This window comes from Apostichopus japonicus, chromosome 23 (assembly GCF_037975245.1).
Source record: "Apostichopus japonicus isolate 1M-3 chromosome 23, ASM3797524v1, whole genome shotgun sequence".
NCBI classification, from domain to species: domain Eukaryota; kingdom Metazoa; phylum Echinodermata; class Holothuroidea; order Aspidochirotida; family Stichopodidae; genus Apostichopus; species Apostichopus japonicus.
Window position 1 is genome coordinate 17,200,327 of NC_092583.1, and position 12,781 is coordinate 17,213,107.

At 38.4% G+C, this 12,781-nt stretch overlaps 1 protein-coding gene across 3 annotated transcripts in view; it reads right to left on the reverse strand.

The window, feature by feature from the left end:
- Window positions 1-12,781, reverse strand: part of LOC139965012 (epidermal growth factor receptor-like) — a 74,709-nt gene that overhangs the window by 8,683 nt on the left and 53,245 nt on the right. For all 3 annotated transcript variants that reach the window (XM_071967163.1, XM_071967164.1, XM_071967162.1), the window contains exons 5-14: window positions 12,338-12,456; window positions 11,641-11,782; window positions 10,672-10,773; window positions 9,536-9,653; window positions 6,959-7,126; window positions 4,888-5,084; window positions 3,531-3,657; window positions 2,641-2,728; window positions 2,076-2,200; window positions 966-1,047 (exon numbers count right to left, since the gene is read on the reverse strand). In XM_071967163.1, the coding sequence (XP_071823264.1) occupies window positions 966-1,047; window positions 2,076-2,200; window positions 2,641-2,728; window positions 3,531-3,657; window positions 4,888-5,084; window positions 6,959-7,126; window positions 9,536-9,653; window positions 10,672-10,773; window positions 11,641-11,782; window positions 12,338-12,456 (1,268 nt within the window). The remainder of the gene's footprint in view (window positions 1-965; window positions 1,048-2,075; window positions 2,201-2,640; window positions 2,729-3,530; window positions 3,658-4,887; window positions 5,085-6,958; window positions 7,127-9,535; window positions 9,654-10,671; window positions 10,774-11,640; window positions 11,783-12,337; window positions 12,457-12,781) is intronic.

The following is a 12,781-nucleotide window of genomic DNA, read 5'->3' on the forward strand; positions in this document are numbered from 1 at the left end:
AGAATGAAATATTCATATCGATGGATAAATTACAAACAAAAAGGGAGAGTTGATTAGTGGTGAATTTATAACTTTGATTTGTGAAAAGGTCACTGAATACAATCATCCTGATGAAATGTTCAATAGCCTTGGCTGCATGCCATTGTCGTGATATGTTCCATGGAAGTGTAGGCTTATATATACAATTTGTGCCGTGACGTGAACTTGATGCAAACAAGCGTGATGTCATGAAAACACAACTGCAAAAGTGTTTTTCTAACATACTTCAAATTCTTTCTTGTATACTTTAAACTTGGACGCTTGACAGTTTGAATATACTGGAGGTTCATATTTCTATTGTATAAAGCTTTAAAAATTCTGTAGTGAAAAAATTGAAATCACAACTAATCCATCGTGAAAACAAAATTTTTGGTACAAACTTTAAAAACATCGACCAACAATACCTGGAGAAGGCATGTACCAGTTGTACGTTAGTCTCGGAGAGACTAACATACACATACATTAATTTAACTCATGACAGATATCAGATTGTGAAGCTAGGTAATTTCATCTTTCTCTCAAACCCTCCTCCTCCCCTCCGCACCCCTTCGTCTCAATTCAGCCAGGAATAAGAATCAACAAACGGCATGAAAAGTAAAAAGTGTGGTTACGAATAACTAAACCATGCTGTCGGTGAGAAACATGTTGGTCAAAGTTACTAATCATGAAAGCAAAAGTTTTACAAGCATATGCCACGTCACATTATTAATTCATTATATGAAAGAGATGTTAATACCTGCGTCTATGATTTTAAAATTAACAGACAATGTTAACTGATCTATTGTTAATGTTATCCAGTATAACATCTCTGTTCTGTGTTTTGGTTGTTTTTCTACATCATTATATCTGACATTTTTTTAAATGATTTGATTACAATATGAACATAAATGTTAGAACACTTTTGGCGTTTCATACAAAATACTTACAAAGTTCTCATCATGGTCGATTAAAACAATAGAACATTGGTTGCATCCCCCGTCGCCTATCATATGTTCGTTACCCGTGCACCTGTGAGGAAGATTATGAATCGTTTCAAAAATAGGAAACTAAGAATATTATATTAAGAAATATTCAAATTACATCCTTAATTGGACTGTCATGTCGTGGAATAAAGGATAAATGGCACAAAACACGTTTGATTATTCTTCCTTCTAGTTTCTTTGGCGGGGAGGGTGCTTGGCGTACACTGGGAGGGGCTGGTCAATATTCAACTATGCCCCAAAACCCTGGCCGAACAGGAAATGACAGGGTACTACATATGAAATACAATGTTAACAATTGCAAGCATTTCAGATCACAATTTTGTTCTGAGCACTTTCGCGGCATCAGAAAATTTAAATGGAAACCACTCCACCCTCTCCCCTCACCGAAAAATAAAGCCAACTTAATTAGCTTCCTCTACTATTTTCATGGGGTTTTCATTAGTAAACGCAATTGGTTCAACTCAGTAGCGTGGAAGATTGTTTTTAAGTTTGGTTCGTGAATTCAAAAACTCTATAGGAAGGTTTCTCAATTAGGATCTCGTTGGCTTGGACACGAAAACCTCACTATATTACAAAGATGTACATAATCATTACGCGAGGCATGCTAATCATGGCCACTATAATCTCTACAATACCACCATTGGAACTTTAAGCCTACAAAACCGTGCAACAAAAACATGGAATCTTCTAACGAACGATTTAAAGAGTAAAAAATCAGTCACATCCTGTAAGAAGTGGTTTTGTAAGGAAATAATAGCTAGTTACTGACTACCGCCAAATTATACCTGTATGTAATCACTATATATGTATTGATATTTGTATATATGTATTTATAATATAATTTCCTCTTCATTTCTTTCTTCAGTGAGTCTTCCACATTGTTGAGATTTTAAGCTTTATGGAAGACTTCCATCCACTTTGTACTTTTGTGGCAAAACAATAAATAAATAAATATAGTAACTTAGCTTAACATGGACGTTTTTATTGAAATAGGTAATATATTTTTTCAAAAACAAAGAACGTTGGATTTGGGACTGATGTAGGTGAACTCACCCCTGAGTACAAAAGTCAGGACACAATTCACATATCTTTCCAACGGGATACTGTCCGTCATTACACTCGTTAGTACAGTGAGAACCAATCTGGAAATTACGACAACTAATACAATCTGCGTTACTCTGCGATATAAAGAAAACAGAAGAAGACACAAACAGTAAAAATTATATATAATTGAGATAATGAATTAAACGGATATTAAACTGGGGAACTCATATCATTGAAAATATATATTCTACACTAATCTCCGATCGACATGAGGTAAAATACATGACCGCATACCCCCCCCCCCCCCCTTCACCCCTTCCTCTCATGTTCTCCCGATCTTCTCTCCCTCTTTTCCTCACATTCCCCACTTTAACCCATTGCCTACCAGCCCCATCACCCCCCCCCCCCCCTTTCAGAGAGTCGCGAGAATGCATCGGTGTTATACGATGAAGTATCAGAACTAAAAGAATGCAAACTCAGGCAAATATCATGAATTAGCAACCTCAAGTGGGATTCTTAAAAGAGATCTTACATGCGGATAAACATTAAGCAACATTACAAGCACACGACTCACCGGCCCAGTACATCCTCCCGTACATTGTTCGTCACATAGTCCGCAAGTTCTTATGCCTCCGTCATCGGTAGGTTGAATAATGAAATGACTGAGGTATGGAAACAAACAAAAAATGTTGAATATCTTATATTACTTACATCAGGAATGTTTTACTTCAGCCTCGTAGATTCAGAATGATAAAGGGTGTGACCGGTAAACCGGACGTAGGCCAGGTGGGCTCAGTGCTTAAGTTGACAATATTGTACACTTAATTAGATGGGAAAGATAACGATTTAAGGTGAGAGCGGGGTGAAGTAAATGAAAGTGGTACAGATACTTTGATGAAATTTAAATACTTTGGTGAAATTCCCATTTTTCTCCCGCAATGGTTGATTCGTTCATTTTATATAAATCCGATGTTTTGGTTTACTGTTGGCCAAGGTGCCGGGTCATAAGGCATTTGACAGATTTGAAAATTGACCAAGAAAGATTACTCTCCGAGAAATTTCAAACCGCTAATCGATTCTCACAAAAGACATTCTTGAAATCGCCATCAATGAAACGAAGCTAAATACATAGTCTACATATTTACTGCACTGATCTGAAATAATATAGAAGCGCATTAGGCACATAACACTGAAGGCTCACACACACAACATTACATAGCGCAAAACTATAGTCATAATATGTATACCCTATCAAAACGTGTAAAAAGAAGGAGTATTGAAGACAAAGCTCAGAGTTAAAATGAAACACATGTGTCCACCCAGTGAATTCTGTAATTTCCTCCAGATTCGATAAATTCATATCCGGAAGTGACATAACGAAGTGACCATGTAAGTTTGACACCAGGATTGGAAAAAAACGTAGTGTTGGGTAAAATTCTGCAATATATATAAATTATAAAGTACTTTTCAGGATCACATGGTGGTACACAGGTTCCATCTTCAAGCGCATAATGTCGACAGGTGAAACATTGGCCAGCAGATGGACCCCAACATCCAATATCTGTACACTCTTCATCGCACAATGAAGTTCCTGTATGTTAGGAAGAATGGGAAAACATATGATAATGGCGTCAACACTGCCATGTATGTTCGGTGGGGTTCACCCCGGCAGTTGGTGACCAAACTTACCCCTTCCTATTCTGCTAGCAAATGATACTGATATAGGGGCCATGACATATTGACATCATACATGGAAGCAAGGACTCAACCACCATTTTGTCTTAGGGGTGGGTGGGCGGATAATATGTTGTGTTGTCCAAGGGAGAGGTCGAAGGGCGATAGATACTTCCTCCTTTTTGAGAAATCTTGGAGGGTGATTAGATTCAAAATGATACTTTTTTTCATGAAACTTTGAAAGAACGTTGGAGCGTGTTCGACTGTTTTGGTTGTACCGAACATATGTTAAACATCTATAAACTGTACATTTTATAATAATCTGTCTCTCATTGGGTGTAGGAGGCTGATTTTATTATGGGATGACTAAGGCCCCCCACCCCCTCATGCGGTTTATGTAATTTCGCCCCTTGTGTGGGACTCCTCTGCATAGCAAACCACGGCATCACAATACGCAATTTCACTATCATCGGCATCACAATAGTCATTTCACTATCATCGGCATCACGATGCGTCATTTCACTATCATCGGCATCACAATACGTCAAATCACCATCGTCGGCATCACAATACGCCATTTTACTATCATCGGCATCACAATACGTCAAATCACTATCATCGGCATCACAATACGCCATTTTACTATCATCGGCATCACAATACGTCACATCACTAACATCGGCATCAAGATACGTCACATCACTATCATCGGAATCACAATACGTCACATCACCATAATCCGCATCACAAGACGTCACATCACTATCATCGGCATAACAATACGTCACATCACTATCATCGGTATCACAATACGTCACTATCGTCGACATCACAATACGCCATTTTACTATCATCGGCATCACAATACGTCACATCACTATCATCGGCATCACAATACGTCACATCACTATTATCGGCATGACAATACGCCATTTCACTATCATTGGCATCAATGTCACATCACTATCATCGGCATTACAATACGTCACATCACAATCATCGGCATCACAATGCGTCACATCACAATCATTGGCATCATAATACGTTACATCACTTTCATCGGCATCGCAATACGTCTCATCAATATCATCGGCATCACAATACAAGTATGGACCACAATAAGGTGACAATATGGTCCGTTTCTTACCACACTGGGTCTTCGTAGGATGTTCCACCACTTCATGCTGCGCAGGGTCACTCAGTAGTTCCAAGAACATTTCTCTCGTATGATAACATGTATCAACGTAAAATATATCTCCATTAACAGATTTTAACGAGCTGAAGTCTGCTATCTCAAGAAGTGGTATGTTAAGTATAAACGCGTACAATGACCCCTCATGTAAGCTGTTGGAAGAAGAGACATAAATGACAATGATATATCATTTCTTGTATAATGTAAGAAAATTAGAAGGACGGGTTGTACTTATTTCAAAAGAAAAGTATGCCGTGCATAATAATTCTTTTCATCTTTCTATAAATGCGAGTGCGCAAAGTTCAGTTTTTGAATAGACTCAACGAAAACTCGCTCACATGAAACGCCAAAAGTGACATTATTTCAGTAACTCGCCATGCATTCACGTGCCCCATCTGGAGCATCAAACGACACGTCACTGATATTTAATCTGTGACAAAGAATGCCATGGAAACGAATTTTTCATTATGTGTAATAAATGTGATACAGAAAATGACTAGTTACTGAAATAATGTCCCCGTTGGCGTCCCATATTTACATAATATGAAAGTCACTCTCAACATGAAATCAAAATGTAAATTCATTAGCATTAAACCGAGAATGAGTTCGTTTGGGAACTCATTTAGTGCGTAATTATACCACCCAATGTGCAACTCAAAAAACACTCATTCGCTTAAATGTAAGGTTAACAGTTAACGTAATAAAAGTTTCCTCGTTTTTCCCGCATGTAATGTCTCACATATGGCTGAATTCAACCGACGACACAAGCGACAGAACTGATAAATTTCTGTAGATGTGTTTTTCTTTTAGTTTGAAAGGAAAATGACTTGTCTTGTCGCCATTTGCAATTCTGAACATTGCATATTTTTCCGTTTTGAACGCTGAAAAAGTGTCTTGCCGTTTCAATGGACATCCAATGCAATTAGTGACTAGCCTTACAATTCGTCATATCCTCCTATCAATTCATTCTTCGAGCCCTTATGTTAACATTTCTATACAGACGTCGATACGTGCTAATCCGTTCTTTCACTGAAACGGAACAGTGAACTGCACATGCGCACTTGGAACTAATATAAAATCATGTATTATATATAATTTATCTCTTTATGTTAAGTCACAGGTTGTTTTTATTATGAATTGTGATGATATTGAGAAGTGTTTAAAGGATTATATCTTCTCCAACTATTATTATTATTTTTGTTGGATCATAGTTTATGTTTCAGCTTTAGAACACGGAAGGGAAGTATTCATACTGATCAAAAAGATAAGGACGGGATATCCGGGTACTTTTGAACTGTCATATGTACTGGCAAAGGAATTCCCCCCCCCCCCCCCCGTCAATAATGTCGATACGCACCAGTCCGCAGACTAGAATTCACTCCAAGATATATAAGCCCCATGTTATTCTTCCTTGATGCTCGACTGAGATCGTCTGAAATGTCAACATGTTAGTTTTACAGCTTTTTACTATTTCAAATTTGTTGGCAACCATCTGCAGCATTTTTAAATCACAACAGATTAGTTAAAGTGGTTGGTCGTATTATGAAGTAAATGAAACGAAAACTTGGTCATGTGATCGTCTGGTACTCTATATAGTCAGGATCCAGCTGAATGAATTAGCACTGTCGTAGATTGCATCCTTTGTTGGAGACGTGAGGGGGGGGGGGGCGAAAACAACCCTACTCCTGACCCCTTTCATCCTTAAAGCTGCCCTCTGTCCAACCCTGTTCTCTTACACCTTTATGTGTTGTTACTATAGAGATGACTTTTGAAGGCTTCCTTCGCCAGTTCACATGTACCGTTATTAGTCTGTGTTGAGAGGAATGGATAGACACGGAAGGAGGTTGGGGGGGGGAGTGACCAAAGGGAGGATTAGTGGGGGCGCAGTGCAAAAATGATACCAGTACTTAGGCCAGGGTAGGTCAGTGTGCGAAGTCATAGGAGACAGGTGAGTGAGAAGCGATTTAAATTCAGGGAATTTTGATCAAAATAACCAAAACTTGATTTTAACTAACTGTAAACTTACGAATTTTCTGCCCCTCCTATTTGTTCCAAATTTTCAAATATTGTCAGATCAATCAAGTTATGGTTTGGCGTGTCCAATGTCAGTACCAAGTATCCCGTAATCTCAGTAACAGATCGAAATACTTCCAGATGAGCTGCAGTAATGCCAACAACTTCATCTGGCAATTTGCTGAAAAGAAACCAAAAAGGGTAGATCACGTGTAAACATTTTAGACAACCAGCATTCTCTTTCTTAATACATATAACTTGCTTTAGCCAACCGTGTAGGGCTTGAAATCACGACCATTCAAGATGATGGGTATTGTTGCTGCTAATGATATCGACTTTATCCACTCGACTATAGCACTGGCGAAATGATAGCTTGAAGATATAAGTGTCGTAAAATACTGTGAATCAATTCTCGCTGCTTCTTAGTTATGCCCTTGCCACTTATATAGGCATATATATATATATATATATATATATATAAATATATATATATATATATATATATATATATATATCGAAACCGGTAAGGAAGGTCGTAATTTCACTGTAGGCGATTGACACCTGTATCGAACAATACTAGTTCTGTTTTTGGTGACATATTTTGCCTTACTCTAGAGATCAAACATGATGCTAACCAACTCGAAAATCATTTGTGATTCCTAAAGCCGGATCTCGAAAGAGATACTTTGACTTAATTTATGTTAATGAAATGGGGGTAAACGACAAAGGCAAATGAATATATATAAATGAAAATCGTAATGAGTTGGAAAATCAAGAACAGTGAAAAAACTTCCAGCCTCCACCGGGATTCGAGTCCGGGCCTCCCACTCTGGACACCCTAACCAACTAGGCTATGGACGCTGGTTGTATGTCCATAGTTTCGAAACCGGTAAGGAAGGTCGTCATTCCACTGTAGGCGTTTGTCACCTGTATCGAACAATACTAGTTCTTTTTTTGGTGACATATTTTGCCTTACTGTAGAGATCAAACATGATGCTAACCAACTCGAAAATCATTTTTTTCAACTATATATAATTATATATATATAGGCCTATAAATATATATATATGTATGTATATATAGGCCTATATATATAGGCCTATATATATATATATATATATATATACATATATATATATATATATATATATATATATATCAGGCCTCGACAATTTTTTTTTAAAACTACTCGCCAACTGGCGACCGAGTCTAAAATTCTACTCACCAAAACGTCAAATTTACTCGCCATTTTCCCCCGCTATTTTTGTGTGTGATATACGCCTAGGTAGTATGGCCTAACTTAGGATATGGCCGTATAGTGTTACTGTTAGTTGTTCACAGCAAAAACAATCTATTTAAATTGTGGTTCGTCAAAACTGTTTAAAACATGATAAGTGTGAAAATATAAAACGGTGAAACATTGTAAGCATTGTTTAGGGCACAAAAATAAGCAATGGCATGGCTGACAATCTGTAACTTTCACTTGATACGACATCAGACTACTGTATCAGTGTATACATTTGTTAGTATCGTTAACGCTTGGCACTGACAATTATTATTATTATCGATCGATTGTTCAGGTCTCGAAAAATTATCATTTTTTTTTTGGACTAACAATTAATCCAATAAACCTCCTGTTGTTCATTTCGAGATATGTTATGTTATTTCGGCAAAATTATTATTTTACGTTTGTTCCCTTGAAAATTCAGTTCGTATCACTACACTTCGTAAAAAGTCACCGCACCTGAAAAATATCCGTACATAATTTTGTACGCATAAAATAGTAAGCGATTTCACACAGTTATCTCCCATTGACATTGGTCGTTCAACAAAATTGCGATTTGGACTTGCTTCAAGTTCACTGCAATAAATTTCCTTATATGAATATATACATTTACTGTTGCTGATGAAGGAACCCACAAAGCTCAGACAGCAGTTACATTGTGATACTTGAAAAACTTTTTGTGAAAATACGCGGGCTTTTTTTTGTTGATGTTTACATTCTGTTTCAGCTAGGGTTCCCGCGAATACTGCTTGCTTACTTATCTTTGGGCAAATTAATAAATGAAGTTGAATCGTTTGAAGATACGGATTGAGGGGGGGGGGGGGATTGGCAAACTAGTTCATCTGATGAATTCTTCTAGTTCTAGTTCTTCTTCTTCTCCCACTTGTAACAGTGCACTTGATAATACTACCGTGATGTGTAAAATTAGTCAATAGGCCTTTCTTGATTGGCTCACAAGTTAATAGTAAGCCTATCGTATAAAGTCAGTGAGCGAATGACCCACTCGCCAAAATGTCGAGCGTTTTGCTCGCCAGTCGCAAAATTCTACTCGAGTTGGCGACCGTATTTGTCGAGGCCTGATTTATATATATATATATATATATATATATATATATATATATATATATATATATATATATATATATATAATATATATATATACATATATATATATATATATATATATATATATATATATATATATATATATATATATATATATATATATATATATATATATATATATAACTAGATTTAAGGAAAACTCTAAGATGGTAGGTTATAATTTATCGCTTCCGTTCTTACTCTTTAAATGATTCTTCATTGATGAGAACATTACCCACAATGCGAGTGCAATTAAGGAACTTATCTTCATCCATATGAGCCACTGTTAAAGGGTCATTTAATGAGAGGCCAGCACAGTCTGCAAATAGAAAAGAAGATATTAGCACAGATTACGCAATAACCCTATATGATATATTTAGAGACTACAAAGACTGGCCAGTATGGATATTAAATAACTACTATTGACCGGGGTGGTTGGTGAGATGATTCTGTTTGGACAGAGGGATCGAAATGGAGGGGGGCAACTGTTAAGAATGAACCCTCAAAGGTGGCTGCTTCATAAAACCGAATTGTGTTTTTAATAAAAAAGAATTAGTGATAGGAAAATGAGAAAGGGGAGGATGTAATCTTTGGACGTAGTTGTACTATACAAATGTGTACCTGCTAGTAGAGTGGAGGGGACGTTGGTTCCAGCTAGTAGAGGAATGAGGACGTTGGTTCCTGCTATGAAAGGGGAGGGGACGTTGGTTCCTGCTAGAAGAGGGGAGGGAACGTTGGTTGCTTCTATGAGACGGGAGGGGACTTTGGTTCCTGCCAGTAGAAGGGAGGGGACGTTGGTTCCTGCTAGTAGAGGGAAGGGGACGTTGGTTGCTTCTATGAGACGGGAGGGGACTTTGGTTCCTGCCAGTAGAAGGGAGGGGACGTTGGTTCCTGCTAGTAGAGGGGAGGGGACGTTGGTTGCTTCTATGAGACGGGAGGGGACTTTGGTTCCTGCCAGTAGAAGGGAGGGGACGTTGGTTCCTGCTAGTAGATGGGAGGGGACGTTGGTTCCTGCCAGTAGAAGGGAGGGGACGTTGGTTCCTGCCAGTAGAAGGGAGGGGACGTTGGTTCCTGTTAGTAGAGTGGAGGGATGTTGGTTCCTACTAGTAGAAGGGAGGGGACGTTGGTTCCTGTTGGTAGAGGGGAGGGACGTTGTTTCCTGTTAGTAGAGAGAGGGGCAGTCGGTTCTTGCTAAAAGAGGGGAGGGGACGTTAGTTCCTGCTATGGTAGAGGTAGGGGTCGTTAGTGAAGTGAGTTGGATGGGCTGGAGAGATTAAGCGATCGGGGAAGGTATGGTGATGTTAAGTTTAAGGAAAACAACATTGAATAAATGGTACCTTTTGGACAAATGCCGTCACATTGAATGCACTCTCCATCAATATTTTGGTAATTATAGCTGCACTCCTCCACGCAGAATTTATCCTGCCCGACTAGTGAAGCTGTAACGATACGATATGGTTATACAATACCAACACATCTAAGTACTGTCACACATGTTATGGAGGTTCTTGTGGTGAGGTTCAACACACTCACACAGCTAATTAAAGAAAAGTATATTCATACCTTCGTCTTTTGTCTATCTGGGGCATTACAAGGGCATTACTTGGGCATTGTAAGTGCCTCGAAATTTGACAATAGTTTTGAGCTTGCAGTAACTCCTTTTACTATATACTTACTCCAATCTAATATAAGTGTATATTATGTACTATTTTTTGGGTATGTACAACCTACAGTTTCGAAGCACTTATTTTTAACATCGAGATATAAACAATCTAAGTGTGACAGTGTGACTCCAGAAATTGGACATGTAACTTTAAACCACGATAACTCTACCAGGAACAAGAGTTTTCTCCCCCTATTCGGAAAAGGGGTGGGTGGGGCTGTGAAGGGGACAACATACAGATCGGATTCCACTGTCATACAGCAACAATAAGGTACTTCAAATGATGACGGTTGTTGCAATTGCAACGGATGTTGCAATTACTGATAACGTCCAACATACTGATGATATGAACAACGAAACACTGAGAATTAAATGTGAAACGGCTTTTCATAGTTACCCATATGGATCAATCCATTCATTCACAGTCTAACGTGGTCTCCTCACGACACTGCGTATCAGTAAGACATTTATTTGCAATAATTGAAGTATAATATAACTTTAAAAATGTGCTCACGTTGTCCACTGTCTTTCAGTGTTCCAAAGTTTGTTTTTTTTTAATTTGCAAAAACTGGATGCAGAAAGTGGCACATATTGGATCGTAAAGTTATGAATGGAGCCTATTCATACACATGTTTATATTTACCAGGACAGGATTTCAAACATTGGCCTTTATGTTCGTATCGAAATTCTGGATTTATCTCGGTTAGAAAGGTCGCTGGATTATAAATCTTTTTCGGAGGACAAGCTGATACGCACTCGTCACCATTGGTAAGAAATCGACAGGACTAAAGAGGTAAACGAATGATGAATTACATTTAATGATGATAACATTAATTCCATTTTATTACATATGAAAACATTGATTCATGATGGCTTTAAAGTGACCACCTACGACCATATATATTGACCATACGACCATACATATTGACCACCAACGATGATACATAGTTTTATCAATAATCGATAGGTAAGTTGTCCAGTCTATTGAAGGCCTGCTATGGAGCTTGAACTGCTACTGACGGCGGCAATGTGGGGTCTTGAAACAAGCTGCGCGTTAGGCGCCTCGGACGATAGTAGAACATTACGCGATCAAAAACAACTCGGCGCATTCGGCATTACAACGTGGCGGCGATTTCGACGCCTCAGACCCATCGACACACTGGTTCCGAGGCAGTAGTCGGTAGGCCAAGCCACCCCTGAAGACTGCAAAAGTTGTTATCAGTTTTTAAGACAAGTTAAGAAAGCCTAAAAAATGAATAAATAGCAAACAATATATATAAAGTAAAGTAATAAAAGTAAAGTAAAAGTTTTAGAACGATGTGTGAGTATGATAAAATTACCTTGCAATCTATATTGGAATCTCCCGTACATCCTCCAGCGCACTGTTCATGACAGCAATCTTCTGGCCCAGGTCCTCGACAACGATAAGGACATGAACTATCACAGTTAGTTAAAGTTTCTGCATGACCATAAAGAAACGATATATTCCAAGTAATATAGCTCTTACACAATAGGAAGTATGCTTTAGAATAGTTTCGGAAGGGTATGGGAGTAGGAGGATACAGAGGGGAGAAGGGGAGGAAATGGAGGCAAAGGGGGGGGGGGGCAGGGTGAGAAAAGAGGCAAGGAGAGGAGAAAGTGAAGATGTGTATGGGCAGGAGAGGCTATTAGAGGAAGGTAAAGGAAATGTGAAAAAAAGCAGAGGCTTGAAGGAATTAGGGGGAGGGGGGGGGGGGAAGAATGGGGAAAAGGATGGAAGAAAAGAAGCAAGTTAAGTGAAGTGA